Source organism: Vipera berus, assembly GCF_964194415.1.
Source record: "Vipera berus genome assembly, chromosome: Z".
Taxonomy (NCBI): domain Eukaryota; kingdom Metazoa; phylum Chordata; class Lepidosauria; order Squamata; family Viperidae; genus Vipera; species Vipera berus.
Window position 1 is genome coordinate 62,366,180 of NC_138205.1, and position 20,785 is coordinate 62,386,964.

Sequence of the window (20,785 nt, forward strand, 5' to 3'; positions counted from 1 at the left end):
GAGATTGATAAGGAGAAAAAAGATAGGCGCTCGTGGCGCGTAAATGAGAATCTGTTTAGAAATCAGAGAAATGTGGAAGAATGCAAACAGCGGATGAAGGATTTTTTTGAGACTAACATGAATAAGGGTACCTCTATGGATATGGTTTGGGATGCTAGCAAGGCCTATATGAGAGGGGTGTTGATATATATGAATAATAAACATAGACGTGCAGTGGAAACTAGAAGGAAAGAACTGGAGAATGAAATAAAGGAAAAAGAAAAGGCTTTGATTTTGAACTCAGAGGATGTGAAGACCAAGGAGGCTATTAGACTGTTAAGAGGACAATTTGATAAATTAATGGCTGATCAAGTGGCGACCAATCTGCGGTTTGCTAGGCATAATACTTTTTGCAACGCTAATAAACCAGGCAGATGGTTAGCTTATAGATTGAGGAAAAAACAAAGGGCTTCTAATATAGATAAGATTGAGTATAAAGGAAGGGTTGTGTTCCAACAGAATCTTATTAAGGATGCTTTTGTGGATTTCTATTCGAAATTATATGCTAAAGAGGAAATTAATGAAAAAGATATTGATATATATTTGGAGAATGCTAGCATCCCGGTTCTTACGCAAGTACAAAAAGAGGGGATTAATCAACTGATTACAGAAGAAGAAATTTTTACAGCAATTAAGGAATTGAAGGTGGATAAAGCACCAGGTACGGATGGCTTGACTGCGGCCTATTACAAAAATTTACAATTAGAGATGATAAAACCGTTAAAGGAACTGTTCCAGACAATCCAGAGGGGGGGAAAGGTGCCACCGTCTTGGAGAACAGCTTTTATTTCTTTGATTCCGAAGGAAGACCAAGATGCTACTCAAGTTAAAAACTATAGACCGATATCGCTATTAAATACAGATTACAAGATATTTGCTAAGGTTTTGGCTAATAGACTGATGAGGGTTCTGCAACAGGTGATTCATGGGGATCAAACGGGGTTTATTAGTGGTAGGCAAATGAAAAATAATGTGAGGCATATAGTTGATGTGTTAGAGTTTTTGGAAAGGAACAACCAGATCGCTGCGGCGCTAATTTTTTTAGATGCTGAAAAAGCTTTTGATCAATTGAATTGGAAATTTTTGTTGAAAGTTTTAGATAAAATGGATTTTGGGGAAAAATTTTTACAACCGATTAGGGCATTATATCAAAAACAAACTGCCCGAATTATAGTTAATACTGTAATAGCTTGACAGAAGCATGTAATATTGAGAAGGGCACAAGGCAAGGGTGTCCGTTATCGCCCTTGTTATTTGTGTTAACATTAGAGATATTATTGGTTAAAATTCGGAATTCGGGAAAAATTAAGGGGATACAAATTGGAGATCAGGACTACAGATTGAGAGCATTCGCAGACGATCTGGTTGTTACAGTGACCCAGCCAGAGAACTCTGTTGTGGACCTGATGGAGATAATAACACAATATGGGAAGGTTTCTGGATTTAAAGTTAATACACAGAAAACCAAAATTTTGGCCAGAAATATGACAGTTTCGCAAAAGGCTCTCTTAGAAGGATTAACTGGATTTGAGATTGTTAAAAGGGTTAAATATTTGGGGGTGATTTTGTCGCCCTCTAATACAAAGCTATATAAGAATAATTATGAAAAACTATGGGGGAAAATTCAAAAAGAATTGGAGAGTTGGGAAAAATTGCAATTGTCTTTGTTGGGACGGATTGCAGCAGTAAAAATGAATGTCCTGCCTAAATTTTTATTTTTATTTCAAATGATACCGATTCTTAAGAAAGATTCTAATTTGGAGGAATGGCAGCGAGGTATCAATAAATTTGTGTGGGCAGGGAAAAAGCCACGAGTTAAACTTAAGATTATGCAGGATACTCGTGAGAGAGGTGGCCTTAAATTGCCTAATTTCAAATTATATTATGAAGCTGCTGCATTAGCAGGAATAAGTTATTGGATTAATTTGACGCAAGGGAGGTTATTAAATCTTGAGGGACATGATTTGTTGTTTGGCTGGCATGCATATTTGTTGTATGATAAGAAGGTAGACAACGTGTTTAGGGTGCATATTTTAAGACAGGCATTGCTGAGAGTTTGGAAGAAGTATAGACATAAGTTAAGTTGTAAGATACCATTGTGGGCAATTCCAAAACACGCAATAGAAAATATACATGCTGGCTTCAAACATGATGTGACCACGTACAAGGAGATTCTTAGCTTGGAAAGGAATGTTTGGTGTTTGAAATCATATAGCCTCTTGCGAGAAGAGAAGGTGGTTCAAAACTGGTTTCAATATACTCAGTTACGGGCCAGGTGGAAAGAAGACCAGAAAAATGGATTTACAATGACTGATGAAAATTTGATAAAGCAAATTAGAAATCAGGGACCAGCACATATCAAACGGATATATCTTGCATTGATAGAGATTGACTCAGAAACAGAGCTTGTTAAGGATTGTATGATAAAATGGGCCCAAAACATCCAGGAAGTTATCACAATGGACACCTGGGAAAAGATTTGGGTGAGGAACGTAAAATTTACTCAAGCTCAAAATCTAAGGGAGAACTTTTATAAAATGTTTTAAAGATGGCATTTAGATCCTAAAAAGCTTGCAAGTATGTATCCGAATTATCAGCCTAAATGTTGGAGGTGCGGAGATGAAGATGCAACATATTTTCACATATGGTGGACATGTAAGAAGGTTAAGGCTTTTTGGATAAAAGTCTGGTGGAATATGCAGAAGATTTTTAAACAGAGGATAAAGTTTTCTCCACAACTTTTTTTGTTGGGAATAATTGCAGACGCTACAGTTGTGGACATCAAGTTGATGTTGAACTTAATTACGGCAGCAAGACTTTTGATAGGCCAATATTGGAAGAAAGAGGAACTGCCGACTATAGAAGAGTGGACTTTAAAGGTTTCCGACCTGGCAGAGATGGCGAAGATTTCGGCCTATTTGAAAGATCACTCGCAAGAACGCTATATTATGGAATGGAGAAAATGGATTGAGTTTATCCAGAACAAGTATAGGGTTAAGAAATTTTATGTAGCATTTGAATAAGTCTTCTTTCGTTTTTTTTCCCTCTTTTTTTATTTTAGTTTCTTTTTATATATATTCAATATTATTAAGGCTTGTTTTATCCTATATAAGCTAGAGAGTGTTGGATTTTAGAGTTTATAGTTGTTAGTATATGATTGTTTATGATTGCTTTTTATATATATACCTTGTATTTAGCTTTGGGAAGTCGGGGGGGGAGGGGGGGAGGGGGGGTAGGGGGGGGAGGAGGGAGGGGGAAGGGGGGATTTTTAAAAGAAAATTGTACCTTAAAAAAAAAATTCTCAACTCCATTTTATCATCTATTTTTTTACATCGTGGGTATATGTGAGTCCAATAGCAGAACTCTTGCTGCTGGTGTCTATATAAAAACAAAGTTCCATTTTTTTCAACCTGTCCACATATTCTCCCATAGACCAAGTATTATTTTGTAACTAAGCATTGTGTTATAAATGTTGCCCATTTGATCATATAGTCTTTAATATATTCATACTCCATTATTTCTTATTATTGCAGATTGGTATTATCACATCCCCCTGAAACGCTCAGAGGAACAAGTTAGCTCAGAAGTTGCACAACAGCCAACATCTGAGATCCCACATCTTGGTGATTTTGGAGATCCTCCCAATGACATTACCTTTGGGGGTCGAAGAAAGTGGATCAAAGATACTGACTCAGAATATGTAAAACTGGCAAAGCAAGGAGGTCAACCAGGTGATTTAATTTAAACAAATATTCAGATGTGACTATTTTTATGTGGAGACAATGAAGTTAATGTTAGAAATGTTGGAAACTGAAGGTAGAATATGACAAATGAGAAGCATGAACATACATAAATACTGCTAAGCTTGTAAGCCGCCCTGAGTCTTCGGAGAAGGGCGGGATATAAATGGAATTAAAATAAATAAATAAATAAATTTTATTTTTTCAGCTGACATTGTGGGTCTTACTTTCCCAAGAACTTTTCCTACAGATTCTAAGACTGAACAATGTTATGAAATGTACAAGAAACCAAATGTGTGATAAAAAAGTTGAAGACTTAATAATTAATGAATCTCAAACTGTATCAAAAAAGGAAATCTTCTTAGACCTCTATGAGATCATGTTATTTTTGTTTTTTTGCTTCAGTTCCAGTGGGGTACCCCAAGGCTCTTAGGCACAGTACTCTTCAATATCTTCATTAATTATTTAGATGAGGGGATAGAAGGGGAACTCATTAAATTTGCAGATGACACCAAGGGTCAGTGCATCATGAGAAGTCATATAGGAACAATATAACCCAAGGTGCTAGTCACCATCCACTCCAGGCAGCAGTTAGGACCTGAGCCAAATTGCCCTCTAGACCTTCAGAGAAAACCCCAAGCTCTCTTTGAAGCCCCATTTGGTCCATCAATTGCCTGGAAGAAGCCAGTTGAACAAGCTCTGTCTCTCTGAGGATCACAAGAGAATCAAAAAAATACCAATGGATTAATCTGTCCACAACTGATGTTAATGTCCATCCCCACCTCAGGACAAAATCTAGACCCAAAAAGTGAACACTGACATGTGTCTTGCTGTCAATTATTTGGGACAGATCCAAACAAACAAGCCACAATCTTCCAAGTCACCCCAGACTCAGTGACCAGATAGCAAATTGAAACCCCCCAAAATCAACAGCCTTTGGGACTCTACTGCCAATCCAGCAACAGGGTCAGCTAGCAAGGAGGATGGTAACACCAACAATCCCAACTGTTCCCTTATACTGAATCTCAACTAGAACACATCACATCTGGTTATCTTGGAACAGAGTCCCTGAAGTATCAAATTTAATTGTTAAATTTACTCAGAGCCATGAAGTATCTTCTTTTACATTTTAAAATCAACCTATTTGTCAACATCCAGCTCGAGAATCAAGATAAAACTCCAGGTTCCTTCTGTTTCTGAAAATCTTACTGTGTATTGAACACACAGCATGGTAATGTCAAAATAAAACTAACTCTGAAGTTCCCAGATATCAGTCCATATAATTAAATTAATTAAACAATTAACCCCCAACCTCTCATGTAGTCCATGTAAACAATTTCACTTTGTTATGGGAACCATCTGCTTCCTTTCCACACCTGTTGTAATGTCCTTGGAAAGGTTTCAGGCTCTCAGCGTCTTCAGTGGAATAGTAGAGGTTTTGTTTCTCCTTCTAACCCATTCTAAAGCAATACCTCCCCCCTCTTATTCTAATGGCAAGTTGAAATAAAAAGTCACATAGCTCCAAAGTTACATTCTTGACATTATTTCTGAATATTCTCATTTCCAGTTTCTAAATTATTTTATTTTATTTTATTTTCAATATTTAGGGAAGTCTCTGGTAGCTTATTAATCAAATTGGCAAGAGGCATGTACAAGAGGGAGTAATCAGAAAGTATGGAAGAACCCTGAGGTTTGCAGGAGCACAGTTGTTGTTGTTTTTTAATAAAAAAGAGAATTAAGATTGTGACTCCATCTGCAATGCTCAATGTCTTAAAAGTACACATAGCTGAGAAGGAACAAGAAATGAAGGGAGAGCAAAATGGATTATTCTGGAGATGGATATGGCTGGCTCCTTTTATATGCTTCTGTTTAGAAAACTATACTGAAATATCTAAATATAATGTTGGGTTAAACTAGAATAGATATTAAAAAAAACTATGGTTGGCTTTTTGATTTCTTTTAAATTTTAAAGATTTCTCTCTTCCTTTTATTTTCCTGAAAGGTAAATAAAATTATATATATTTTTCAAATATGGTAGAGTAATTTCTACAAGGAATCTACAGTAACATAATATAAAACAATTAAACATCATCTCCCACATCATGTTATTCCTCTTTCAGATACAGCCACTAATAGATTTTAAAAGCAAAATGTAAAAAAAGAGGAGATTGCATCAAAATCTTTTATATCTTGTCATTTAGATATTGTTTTCCTTTAGTGGATTAATATAAAAGCATTTTTAATACTTATCCCTGGCTCTAACTGTGTGCAGGATACAGAATTTATCTGATTATATTTTTAAAATCTGCAGTTGTTTAAATGTATATTTTATATTTTTAAATGTCTTTGGTTTAAGATTTACTGAGACATTTTACTCCTACTCCACGAAAAGTATCCCTGGGGCCTTATGGTACACATGAATGGTACTCACATCTGCAACAAGCTGCAACTGATGACTCTAAGTAAGTATTCTGTGTCTTTATGAGAAATGTTAATTTAATTTTACAGTGAGGAAATGGGTTTCTTGAATGTTGAAATTTGATGACAAATGCTATAAGCAGGGCTTTTTTTCTCATAGAATGCTCAGAACGGCGTTCCGGCACCTTTTTTTGGGGGAAAAAAACTTCAACAAGCTGTGTAGCAATTCCTATTGGCTTTCAAAATCCAATAGAGGGAGCTCTATTGGATTTTGAAAGCCAATTGCTGCTGAGCCCGCCAAAAAACCCGGCCAGCAAACTTTGCACAAAGAAGTTGTCTGCAGCGAAGGCTAGTTGTCAGGAACTTTGCACCATCTCAACTGGGTAAATAAGAAAGGGCAAGGAGTGGGAGGTGGGTTTTGCAGAGTGCATGTGCACTTCTTCCTTATGCTCACCTGTCAGCCAGCTGGTGGCCTACCCGGTGCTGGACCTGGGGGGTAGTTAGCGTGTGTCTCCGAACCATATCCACGTTGGTCTTTCCCGGCTGTGCCTTCCTTGTGTGATATAAACCCAGACACGGAGCTGCAGCTGGCATTGTTGCTAGAGGGGGACCAAATGGGCAGCGCAGCTGAACCCCAGGGGCTGGGGAGGGAGCTCAGGGAGGCAGCCCGGGGTGTCTGTGTCAGACACCTCGCAGTCCTGCAGCCCATAAATAGCCACAATGTCCAGGAAGTCCCCCAGTGGGTGTCCAGCTTCCTTGGCATGGTGGGGAAGGCAGGGGGCTTGGCTTGCTGTAGACCAGGCTGCTGCAGGGCGCCGCCGCAGCCCCCATCATGCAGCCGCTGCCCAGGGCCAGCCCCGCCCGGCTGGCGGTATCGTGGAGTGTGTTGGCCTAGCCGGCGCAGGCGGGTGTCCATCTGGGAGGCGCCGACGGCCCCGGCATACAAGTGGAGGAGTGTCCGCCAGGCTCCCGGCTACCCCGGCTCTTCTGCCCTGGCTGCTATTTGTAGTCCGGGAAGATGTTTGCGGGCATCTACACCCTGGAGGCACCCGCCAGCGGCTGAGCAGTGGGCCATTCTCACCACCGCCCTGGACAGCCCAGCCGGAGGTGAAGAGGGAGGCCCATGGAATGCCATCATGTCTGGTTGTGCGCGCAGCGGCGGCAGATCGCACAAGAGCAGCTCCGGCTGCACAACTCAGAGCTCTCCAAGAGGCTGAGCGCTGCTTGTCAGCGCCTCGACGCTGCCCAAAAGCAGCCTTTGGGCGGCGTCAAGGCGATGCCAAGCAGTGCTCAGCCACTTAGAGAGCTCTGAGTTGTGCAGCCGGAGCTGCTCTTGCGCGATCCCTTGCTACAAGAGAAAGCAGGCTGAAACGGAGTGAGGGAGATTGCCAGGAATGCAAATTGGCTGATCTGGCGCTGCTGCAATCTCCCTCGTTTCAGCCTGCTTTCTCTTGTAGCAAGGGAAGCTGAAACCGAGTGATGAAGATTGCAGGAGCGCGAGATCAGCTGATTCGCATTCCTGGCAATCTCCCTTGCTCCGTTTTAGCTTGCTTTCTGCAAGAGAAAGCCGGGCCGCAGGGCCGCCTCCGCAGGTACTGCTCTAACGTGGAGAGGGAAGGACAAAGAGGGAGGGAAGGAAGAAAGGAAGGAATGAAAGAAGGAAGGGACAATGGGAGAGGGAGGGAGAGAGAGAAATAGAGAGAGAGAAAGAGGGAGAGAGAGAGAAGGAGAAAGGGAGGGAGAGAGAAGGAGAAAGAAAGGGAGAGAAATAGAGGGAAAGAGAGAAAGGGAGAGGGAAAGAGAGGGAGAAAAAGAAAGAAAGGGAGAGAGAGAGACAAGGAGAAAGGAAGAGGGAGGGAAATAGAGGGAGAGTGAGAAAGGGAGAAATAGAGGGAAAGAAAAATAGGGAGAGAAAGGGAGAGAGAGAAGGAGAAAGAAAGGGAGGGAAATGGAGATAGAAAGAGGGAGAAATAGAGGGAAAGAGAAAAATAGGGAGAGAGAAAGAGGGACAGAGAGGAGAGAGAAAGAAAGAGGGAGGGGGAGAGAGGGAGAGAAAGAGAAGGGGAGAGAGAGAAATTAAATTAGTAACATGATTGTTAAGTGAATCTGGTTTCCCCACTAACTTTGCTTGTCAGAAGGTTGCAAAAGGCAATCACATGACCCTGGAACAATGTGACCATCATAAATATGAATCAATTGCCAAGCATCTGAATGTAAATCACATGACCCTGGGGATGCTGCAACGGTCATAAGTGTAAAAAATGGTCATAAGTCACTTTTTTCAGTGCCGTCGTAACTGAACAGTCACTGGGCGACTGGTGGTACTCGGACATTGCCTTGTCCTAAAAGTGGTGCAATGGATGAAAAGGTTGAAAAGCCCTGTTTTTGTATACCGGTACTATTTGGTTCAGAATATTTTTTTTCTTGTTTTCCTGCTCTAAAAACTGGGTGTGTCTTATAGTCAGGTGCGTCTTATGGTCCGAAAAATAGGGTAGTTCTTGCCTTGCTCAGCAGTGCAGGTTGATCCCTTTCCATCGTCCCACCCTTCCTTTCCTCACACAGCCTGTTACTTGACCACAAAGAGCTGCTGCCCAGCACATTAGATTACAATAAATTACTGGTTGACCTCTACCTTCTGGAGTGTTCAGTTTCTAATTTTATGGCCTGTATCAATCAGATTATTGAATGGTGTCTGAAATGCAGCCATCTAACACAGAAATCCAAGCCACATGGAGTGGAGCCTTAAGAGCCAGACTAGAGTTTACAGATGCTCATTTTTCATAAACTAAATCCTTGGCCAGGAGGCAGAATCATGCATCTCCTTCCTTGTGATCAGAGTTACTGATAAAACACACTATGCAAATACACAGATCTGGGTCAGTAAAGAATTCATATAGATAGTCTGACAGTATTTCTTATTTCTTTGAATCCACAACTAATCTTTGAATTGGACAGCATATCACATACCTGTGTCTGATATTATTACAGAGTTATAAAATAGACTGCTGTCACTAAATAATTATATGAGATTCTAGATCTATCAGCCCAGTTCATCGCAGGTCTGAACTCCCATGCAGTGAAAAGGAGAGGGGTTGCAACTTCTGTTTGTAGTTATCCACCTTTCTGCACACTGAGATAATCGGCCATCGTACAAATACAGAGCCTATCATGCTTTTATATTTATATATGGAACAAAATGTATGTTAAGAATTGAATATATAATTGTTTAATTATATAAATAAAATTATATAAATAAAATTATATAAATAAATAACAAGATGAGAGTTCCGGCACCTTTTTTTTTTTAGAAAAAAAGCCCTGGCTATAAGGTAAGCTGTTTGGATTAATGGTAATATTTTTGCCTCCAGACCGCATGTTCCAGCAATGCCAGACTACATGATTCATGAAGAATTTAAGGCTGATCAACCAACCAGCTATGAACCTAAAAGGGGTCCTTTTGATTTTGATATGAAAAGTGTTTGGCAAAGGGATGCTGAAGAAAAAGAGAACAAAGAGAAAAGAGAGGTAAGGTTCTGCTATTCCTAGCTGTTATATTTTTGGAGAAGACATGCTTATTTTTAAAAATTATACTAATGTGTCAGTTAGATTTTTAAAACCCAAATATGAAAATAGATTTAAAGTTTTTAGACTATCTAGAACAAGATTAGTTATGCATATGGAGGAGTTTTTGTTGTAATATGTTTGCAATACAGTCTTAATACAGTATGTATACTAAGAAGCACATTCTACTGGAACTACTGTTTTTCACTACTAGTGTTTAAGAATTTTAGTCTGAAAATTGTGTGTATGAAACATAAAACATAAATATTAGTGTTGTAGCGTGGGCAGCCACGTGGACACAAGAATGAGACAGGGTACACGAACTGTTCCTTTTATTGATCACATAATGGAAGCGTAGTCCTACCCTCATCAATCCCTTATATACTACTGATGCCCGACAAGCTGTCCAACCCGATTGCTCTGTTTTCCCGCCAGCCAGGTAACATCCAACCCGGTGTAGTATATTTCCCGCCAGACAGGTTTACCAATCACCTCACCTGAGTGATGCCAGTGATGTTAGGTTGGCTGTGCCAGCCAAGCATCCTACATACACAACAATTAGGGAGTAGTATTTAAAGAGCCCCTTCATGGATTACTGCCTTGTCGTGGCGAAGGGGCTTGCGTAATTCAATGAAGCTATGAGCTATGCCGTGCAGGGCCACCCAAGACGGAAAGGTCATAGCAGAGAGTTCTGACAAAACGTGATCCACTGGAGAAGGAAATGGCAAACCACTCCAGTATTTTTGCCATGAAAACCCTATGGACAGTACCAAAAGGCAAAACGATATGACGCTGGAAGATGAGCCCCTCAGGTCGGAAGGCGTCCAATATGCTACTGGGGAAGAGCAGAGGGCTAGTACTAGTAGCGCCAGAAAGAATGAAGCGACTGGGCCAAAGCCGAAAGAACGCTCAGCTGTGGATATGTCTGGTGGTGAAAGGAAAGTCCGATGCTGTAAAGATTTTTTCTCCATAGGAACCTGGAATGTAAGATCCATGAATCAAGGAAAGCTGGACGTGGTCAAACAAGAGATGACAAGACTAAACATCAACATCTTAGGTATCAGCGAACTAAAATGGACAGGAATGGGTGAATTTAATTCAGATGACCATCAGGTATACTACTGCGGGCAAGAATCCCTCAGAAGAAATGGAGTAGCCTTCATAGTCAATAAAAAAGTAGGAAAAGCAATACTGGGATACAATCCTCAAAATGACAGAATGATCTCAGTTCGAATCCAAGGCAAACCATTCAATATCACAGTAGTCCATGTCTATGCCCCAACCACCGGTGCTGAAGAGGATGAAATTGACCGGTTCTATGAAGCCCTACAGCACCTTATAGAACTAACACCCAAAAATGATGTCCTTGTCGTCATGGGGGATTGGAATGCTAAAGTAGGAAGCCAAAAGATAACTGGAATAACAGGCAAGTTTGGCCTTGGAGTACAAAATGAAGCAGGGCACAGGCTGATAGAATTTTGTCAAGAGAATACGATGGTCATAGCAAACACTCTTTTCCAACAACCCAAGAGACGGCTTTACACATGGACATCACCAGACGGTCAACACAGAAATCAGATTGACTATATGCTCTGCAGCCAAAGATGGAGAAGCTCTATACAGTCAGTAAAAACAAGACCAGGAGCTGACTGTGGCTCAGACCATGAGCTTCTTGTTGCAAAGTTTAGGCTTAAATTAAAGAAAGTAGGGAAAAGTGCTAGGCCAGTCAGGTATGAGTTAAATCATATCCCTGTTCAATATACAGTAGAGGTGACAAATAGATTTAAGGAATTAGATCTGATAGACAGAGTGCCTGAAGAACTATGGACAGAGGTTCGCAACATTGTACAACAGGTAGCAACCAAAACCATCCCAAAGAAAAAGAAATGCAAGAAAGCAAAATGGCTGTCTGAGGAAGCTTTGCAAATAGCTGAGGAAAGGAGGGAAGCGAAAGGCAAGGGAGAAAAAGAAAGATACGCCCAATTAAATGCAGAATTCCAAAGAATAGCTAGAAGAGATAAGAATGCCTTCTTAAATGAACAATGCAAAGAAATAGAAGAAAACAATAGAATAGGGAGGACCAGAGATCTTTTCAAGAAAATTGGAGAGATGAAAGGAATGTTTCATGCAAAAATGGGCATGATAAAGGACCAAAATGGCAGGGACCTAACAGAGGCAGAAGAGATTAAGAAGAGGTAGCAAAATTACACAGAAGAACTATACAGGAATGATCTTAACATCCCTGACAATCACAATGAGGTGGTCACTGACCTCGAGCCAGACATCCTAGAATGTGAAGTGAAGTGGGCCTTAGAAAAGCTGAGCAACAACAAAGCTAGTGGAGGTGACAGTATTCCAGCTGAGCTATTCAAAATCTTAAAAGACAGTGCAGTAAAAGTGCTACACTCAATTTGCCAGCAAATTTGGAAAACTCAACAGTGGCCACAGGATTGGAAAAGATCAGTTTACATTCCAATTCCAAAGAAAGGCAGTGCCAAAGAATGTTCAAACTATCGCACCATTGCACTCATTTCTCATGCTAGTAAAGTTATGCTTAAAATTCTACAAGCTAGACTCCAGCAGTATGTGGATCAAGAACTACCAGAAGTACAGGCAGGATTTCGAAGAGGCAGAGGAACTAGAGATCAAATTGCTAACATATGGTGGATCATGGAGAAAGCTAGAGAGTTCCAGAAAAACATCTACTTCTGCTTCATTGACTATGCTAAAGCCTTTGATTGTGTGGATCATAACAAACTGTGGCAAGTCCTTAAAGAGATGGGAGTACCAGACCATCTTATTTGTCTCTTGAGAAACCTATATGCGGGTCAAGAAGCAACAGTGAGAACTGGACACGGAACCACTGATTGGTTCAAAATTGGGAAAGGAGTCCGGCAAGGCTGTATACTGTTTAATTTAATTTATATGCAGAGCACATCATGAGAAAGGCAGGGCTAGATGAATCAAAAGTTGGAATTAAGATTGCCGGAAGAAACATCAACAACCTAAGATATGCAGATGATACCACTCTAATGGCAGAAAGTGAAGAGGAACTAAAGAGCCTCTTGTTGCGAGTGAAGAAGGAGAGTGCAAAAGTTGGGTTGAAACTTAACATTAAGAAAACCAAGATCATGGCATCCGGCCCTCTCAATTCCTGGCAAATAGATGGGGAAGAAATGGAGGTAGTGACAGATTTTATTTTCCTGGGCTCCAAGATCACTGCAGATGGGGACTGTAGCCAAGAAATTAAAAGACGCTTGCTCCTGGGGAGGAATGCCATGGCAAATCTAGACAGCACACTAAAAAGCAGAGACATCACCCTGTCAACAAAAGTGCGTATAGTCAAGGCTATGGTATTCCCAGTTGCAATGTATGGCAGTGAAAGCTGGACCATAAGAAAGGCTGAGCGCCAAAGAATTGAAGCCTTTGAACTATGGTGCCGGAGAAGACTCCTGCGAGTCCCTTGGACTGCAAGGCGATCAAACCGGTCAGTTCTAGAGGAGATCAACCCTGACTGCTCTTTAGAAGGCCAGATCCTGAAGCTCAAACTCAAATACTTTGGCCATCTAATGAGAAGGAAGGACTCACTGGAGAAGAGCCTAATGCTGGGAAAGATTGAGGGCAATAGAAGAAGGGGACGACAGAGAATGAGGTGGCTGGATTGTGAAGCAGCTCTCACAAGAGATCGATGGGACGTTAAGGTGCTTCCAAGTTACATGTTTTGTGCCATGGATGGAGTCACTGAAGCAGTAGGTGTGAGCTTAAATGGACTCCAGAAGATGGTAGAGGACAGGAAGGCCTGGAGGAACATTGTCCATAGGGTCGCGATGGGTCGGACACGACTTTGCAACTAACAACAACAAAATTTAAAGAGCTTTAGAGAGCTTTCTGATGCATACTTATATAGTATTGATGCTTATTCAAGTAAATCTCAATCACAGGGTACATATATTGTGCTAATTAATAAATCAAAATTTACAAGCTGTAGAGAATGGATTTATACATTACGCTTAGCCAAAACCACACAGGAAACCTTCTGGCTTTATGCAGCAAGTAGCTCTCAGCCAATTACTTGAGCTCAGATAAATACATTATGGAATAATAGTCTATTGCATATTAATCCAATTTTAGTTTTAAACATGTTTAAGAGATTTACTGGTCCCTTGCCAATTCCATAGAAAACATAAGCCAAGTACAAGTCTCTTTTTCTAATTCTTTTGTAGTCCTGGTTAATTGGAAGCTCATTTCTTATTTTCTGTTTTGGCTAATATCAACTTTCTTGAGTTTAGGGAATGAATATTCTTTTCCTGACCTTGTTTTGAAAAATCAGCTCCAATGTTTGAAAAAATGAAGGAGTCTGAGCAATATAGATGCTGCTATAGGAATTAGTCTGTGTGCGAATGTTCCTTTACTCAAGTCTATTGTTATGGGTGTTATGTGTTATATATAGCTCTATCATTCATTTCTATCATATTTGTTTCCTGTGTCATACTGCTACTCTATGATTCATCCCTATTGTTTCTGTGATGCATTTCCTGTTCCTGTTGTATTCCCTCTCTCTAAGAAAGGTGGCTTTTGTGTAGTGAAGCCTTGTATTGTATTTACTGACTCCACATGAAACATGGAGTCAGAAGCATCTGAATCTGTCTCCACACATTTGATGCATGCCAGTCTAGCACTTGCAGCCCTGTACTGGAAGCCAAGCATTTGAAGCCAGGAAACCAGCATCATGGCAGCTGCTGACAGTATTCTACTGCCTGAGGCAATAGTGATGAGTGGGGATTGCAGCAGTAACTGGGCCAACTTCAGAGCAGAGTTTGAGGATTACACCCTAGACCAGGGGTAGGCAACCTTGGCTCTTTTATGACTTGTGGACATCATTACCCAGAATTCCTGAACCAGCCATACTGACTCAGGAATTCTGGAATTGAAGTCCACAAGTCATAAAAGAGCCAAGGTTGCCTACCCCTGCCCTAGCCAGAGGCTTAAATGACAAATCAGCAGTAGTGGAGGCAGCCACACTGAGATGGCTGATCAGCAGTGAATGCCTGCATGTTTACAAGCATAATTTAACCCTTACAGAGGAGCAAAAGAGTGATACTAAAGCCATCCTAGATGCCTGAGAAGTCTTTTTCAGACCCTCTAAAATGTCATATATAAGAGATATAAATTTGGCAGCTGTAATCAAGAAGAAGGTGAAGCAATATGCAGTTTTATCACCCAGCTAAGAGAAAAAGCTATAAGCTGTGGGAGAAGGGCGGGATATAAATGGAATTAAAATAAATAAAATAAATAATAAAATAGTTCTGGGTATCACTAGTGAAAGCACACACCACCACCTTTGAGGGAACATAATTTAAGCTTACAAGCTGCAATTGAGATATGTCATACCACAGAACTTACAGACAAACAGTTGAGACCCTTGGACTGGGTTAAAGAGATTGGCAGTGTCAATGTAGCCTCCAAACAAGAGCTAAGCATGAAGAACCACTAGCAGAAGCATTAGCACAAAACTCATCTACACAACTCACCTGGGAGCATCCCAGTATCATGCAAGTACTATGGCAGTGTGCATGTATGAGAGAAAGAGCAGTGTCCTGCATATGGGAAAACCTACAGAGCATGTGGGATATTAAATCATTTTGCATGTGTGTGTCTCAAGTAAAATGGAAGCAAGGAAGCTTCACACAACTGAGCAAATGACAGAGGATGCATACTTGTTTACCGCCAATGTGATTTATACAAAAGAATGTATTGGTGCTGTAAACTATAGGGGCAAAAAATGGTTCATAAATCTCAGATTAAACAATATAATCCAACCCTGCGAGCTGGGCTCGGGTGGAACATGTGATGCCATGAGTTTAAAGGACAAAATGAAACTGGCATCTGAGATACCTCTTCAGCCTACTAGCACCAAACTGAAGTTATATTCAGGAGAAGGGACTTTTGGGACTTTTCCAAACAGAATGCAGCATACGTGGGGGTATCCACATACTTGAATTTGAGATTGCTGAAGCCAATCAGAAACCACTGTTGTCTGGATCAACATGTGAGCGTCTGGGTTTGATGCAGTTCACAATACCGGCTGTAAGGGTCTGCCTCAAATACTCTCCCCAAGAAAGCAGAACTCTTGAAACAGACATTGTTTTAAAAGGAACTTTTATTGAAAGATAGTGATAGCAAGAGAGCAAAGCAAGATCTAAAGTTTTCCCGCTTGAATTGCTACATAAAAACTTCCATTTCACAAAATCCCACCCCAGAGTCAAACTGTCTAGTTCACATCCAGCCAATCCACAGGTGTGAAGTTGTTATGGGAACCAGAGCTGATAAGGGACAGTTCCCAGGTGCTTCACCAGATCTCACAATGGATTGGAGATAAGGCAGGTGGCCCCTGGCACATTCCATTCCCCTTTTCACATCAGAGATACATCAAAGTTGAGGAAGAACAAAGTAGATGAAGTACAGCCACAAGCCCCCTCCCAGCAGAGAAAAACTCCCCCCCACTAGAATGGCAGAGCCCCAAAAAGAAACATTGAAGAGGTTTCTGACATGCTGCCCTCCTTAAAAGAAGCTGAAGTTCACCTGTAGAAACAAAAATAATAAAATAGGGAGGAAAAAGAGAATAATAGGTTAATCAGGTTTATCTGGGTAATGAGCATAAAAATATTTGAGTAATCTAGGGGGCCTCTAAAATGTTTCTTAAGTATCCACTCATTTTTGGGAGGCTGGAAGGTCTTTCCAGGCCACCAGATATTGGATAGCTCAATGGTGCCTATGGGAATCTAGGATCTCTTTGATTTCAAAGTATTGCTCTCCCTCAATCATAATAGGTTGTGGTGCAGGAGGAGCTTTTGGCCTTAAAGGTGAGGTTATTTCTGGTTATAACCTCATAATACAACACAGGGTGGATTTGCCTTAAGGATTTTGGGAGTTCTAACTCCACAGTGACAGGGTTTATAATATGTTTGATGGGAAAGGCCTCACAAACCTGGGCCCTAAGCCTTTTTGAAGGTTGAAGTGACTGCAGGAACCTAGTGGATAGGTAAACCCTGTCCCCAATGTGGAAGGGTTTAGATTCTATTCTTTTCGTATCTGCTTGAGCTTTGTAGGCATTCCTGGCCTTTGTCCAAAGCTTTCCTTACTTTCAGTCAGGTGTTTTGTAACTGATTCATCCATTACTGAAGGGAAGGGATGGTGGGTTCATTAGTAGGCAATTCTGGCATTGGTTTAAATAACTGTCCTGTAGCTATTTGAAAGGGAGTGTATCCAGCACTAGAATGGATAGCATTGTTATATGCCACTTGGTTCAATTGTCCTGTTGATAGTTGATAAAACATCTAAGGTATTGTTCTAGAACTGAGTTTGTTTGTTCTGTCCTCCCATTTGTTTGAGGATGATGACTAGAACTCAAGCCTTGTTCTGTGCCCAAATGGTCCAAAAAGGCCTTCCAGAACTTGGATGTTCTGCTCCATGCAATCGGTAGATATGTTGGAGGAACATCTTAGCTAAGCTTCTTGTGGTTGGGATCTTCTGCCAAGGGATGAAGTGGACCTGTTTTGAAAATAACTCAGTCATGACCCTGCACTGTCTGGTAATTCCACAATAAAGTCCATAGAGATCTCTCTCCAGGATGCTGAAGGGCTCATTACCGGCTGTAAAAGGCCAGGTGTTTTTCCTTGGCTCCGTTTCACTGTAGCACACATGGGGCAGCTGGATAGATAACTTTCAATGTCCTTTTTCAGTGATGGCCACCAGAACTGCCTCTTTACCAAGTGAAGGGTTTTTGAGTCATGGGAGGCCTGCATATTTTTTTAACCTTTGCGTGGCTGGGATATACAGTTTTCCTCCCACCCAAACCAGTCTATTCTTTTGAGTGGGCTCAGTGGAATTGATAGCTGATGACATTCTAATAGTTGGCTGTGGTGATACAGATGAAGAAGCTGACCCTGATGAGAACCTAATAGCACTACTAGACCTTTGTAGGCAGGTGATGCTGAGGCTTAGCGCTAAGAAATTGCAGTTCAAGCTGCAAGAAGTCTGTTTCCATGGACATATCCTGTCCTCACAAAGCTTAAAAGCTGACCCAGATAAGATTAGAGCCATTGTGGACATGCTACCACCTGCCAATGCCAAATTGGTGCAGAGATTTATCAGTTTTGTCACATATTTAGCAAAATTCCTATTGCACCTGTCTGAGGAGTGTCAGCCACTGAAACATCTGCTGGACAAAGATGCAGTTTAGCGCTGGCTTCCCAAGCATGACCACACAGTAAAGGAGATAAAACACTTGGTCACCATTGCCCCAATGTTGAAATACTATGATGTATGGTGGACATGTTTTAAAGCAAAGAGGTACTAGACAAAAATACATACTTGGCTAGAAAGGTTGTTGGGAAAGCATGTAGATTTTAAACCTGAACTTTTTTTTACTAGGTAAAATGCCAGAAAAGATTGATAAACAAAGTATATACTTGATTTTACATGTGATAACAGCAGCAAAATCATATTTGCACAATATTGGAAAGATGAAGAAATACCACCAGAGGAAGAAATAATTAAAAAATACTAGAATGGGTGATGTCGCTGCAACATGGACACTGGGGAATGAAGCTCCTTTCCCCAAGCCCGATTTCTACCAACTGGGAGGTCCAAAAGGACTGAAAGTCACCCCAGTAGAGGCGACTGGACAAAGGGTAAAACTTTGCAGATTGCGGGCCAGTGGTAACTGACCCGCTTGATCCAAGCAGCCCTTGGAAGCGGTAGGAAGAAAGGCTGACTGCATGGATGCGGTCAGCCAGAAGCAGCTGATCATCAGAGACAAGAATACTAACAAGCGGAAAGCAAAACAACTGATACAGTTGAGACTACTTTCCTTACCTTTCTACAAGTAAAAATACTAGTTCTGGGAAAAAGCACTCAAAAGCAAGAAATCCCTAAGCTTCAGGGATGGGGGGGTGGCTTCTACCCCTCCTTCCTGAACTATAAGTGGCAGTTTAAGCTTTGGGGAAATTAAAACTGACTTATAACAATATTGTGAAGATATTTGAGGACTAAAAGAAGGATAATTTGGGAAAGTTTTGAATTTATATTTTTTTTTGTTCCTTGTTTGGAAACCATCGGATAACTTTTTAACTTTTTTAAAGTATGGTAGGAATGGACATCTAATGACATCTAGTAGCAAAACTGAGAACTACATTTAACTTTGCTTTTTTTTTTAATCTTACCAACTTGTTTTGATTGGAGTTTTAAAACTTGGCTGGATGCCCAGTCACAGCTTATAGTTTAAACACTTTGATGTCCTTGGAATTTATAGTCCTGAAGATTGTGGCTGAAAAAGAAAAGACTGTTTTTGGATTGCCCTTCTTTACAGGATGGATTACAATTTACAATTTACCTCTTCTATTTGTTAGAAGCCTACTGGATTACAGTTTGATTTACTTGGTGGATTATAAAAAGTATGATTAAAAGATAAAGATGAGCATCCCCAATCAATCCAAAGTTGGAAAAAAGGAACTTCTGCTCCCTCTTCTGCTTCTCCAAGTCTAGTCTACCAGAGATCAATTGATACAATGCTCCAACAAGAAAAGGCTAATAACTTCCAAAAGGAAACTCAACCGATGCTACAAGCAATTCAAGAGGCAGTTGCTACTCACATGGCAGTTACAACAAGAAACCATGAGGGGATGAAAAATGATTTTGATAAAATGAATCAAAAAATTAATAACGTGGGCTCTCAATTTGAAAATTTTAAACAGATTATTACAGATAACCAACAAAGAATCCAAAAAATAGAAGATAAATCAACTGAGGTTGACCAGAAATTAGAAGTCTTAAAGGATGAAAATCAGAAATTGATGCAAATAAATGCAGAACTAGAAGACTCAATAGCTATTATGGAGATGGAAAGAGCCTCATATTTTTTAAGATTTCAAAATATAATGGAAGATAAGGAAGAGGATCTTCTACACTTGATAACGGAATTATTGGCAGATACATTAGGAATTGGGAAATAGGAAACGGAAGGAGATTTAGATCAGATCTATCGAGTCAACTCAAACTATGCTAGAAGAAATAAAGTCCCCAGGGAAGTACATGTTAGATTTCTCAAAAGATCTATAAGAGATGAGATTCTGAGAAGAGTAAGAGATGAACCTTTGAAATACAAAGAAAAAGAAATTGTAGTCCTCAAACAAATTCCTAGGAGAATAAGAGAATCCTGAAGAGAATACCAGTTTCTAACTAGGAAATTAATTGAAAAAGGAGTGAATTTCAGATGGCTGATTCCAGAAGGGATTTTAATTAATTTGGATACGAAAAGATATAGATTGGATATGCCACTTAAAGCAGTGGAATTCTTTGACAGCCATAGAGTATTTCTGGAAGGAGGTGATTTTCAATCTGGTACAAAGAGAGAAACAAAGAAACAGGAAGAAATGGCAGTAGAAGGAGCAGTCAAACCAAGAGAGGAGGAAAAAACTAAAAATACATACACAGAAGAAGGAGCAAGACCAAGAGATCAGAGACAGATAAGATTGACTAGGAGATTAAGACCTGAATATAATTGAAAGAAATGGAGAAGGAGAGTGGGATTTTGTCAATGAATATAAATGGACTAAATTCTCCCTCAAAAAGGAGAAAATTCTTTGTACGATTACAAAAAAATGAATATAATTTGTCTCCAAGAAACACATGTTAAGAGACAACATTATAAGTTGTTAGAACAACCAAAAATTGGTAAATTTCACTTTGCATTAGCACTTCAAAGGAAAAGAGGACTAGCTCTACACATTAAAGAAATGATGAACCCTAAACAAATTTATACAGATGAAGAGGGGAGAATATTAATGGTGGAAATAATGATGGATCAAAAACAGATACTTTGTAGCAATATATACACCAAACAATAAACAAGAACAATTTTACCAAAAGTTACATAAAAATATTAGATTTAAACTATCAAAATCTCTGTATAAGGGAGACTTTAATGCAATAACAGATGGAATTTTGGATTATAAAGGCTCTAAACA

General features: G+C 40.2%; 1 protein-coding gene across 1 annotated transcript in view; it reads left to right on the plus strand.

Annotated features, from left to right (window-relative positions):
- The window catches only part of LOC308678987 (uncharacterized protein C7orf57 homolog), a gene marked incomplete at its 3' end in the record, with an annotated part of 151,161 nt that overhangs the window by 36,970 nt on the left and 93,406 nt on the right, over nt 1–20,785 (plus strand). Inside the window, exons 3-5 of the mRNA XM_081346216.1 lie at nt 3,573–3,770; nt 6,136–6,241; nt 9,566–9,722. Of these exons, the coding sequence (XP_081202342.1) occupies nt 3,573–3,770; nt 6,136–6,241; nt 9,566–9,722 (461 nt within the window). The remainder of the gene's footprint in view (nt 1–3,572; nt 3,771–6,135; nt 6,242–9,565; nt 9,723–20,785) is intronic.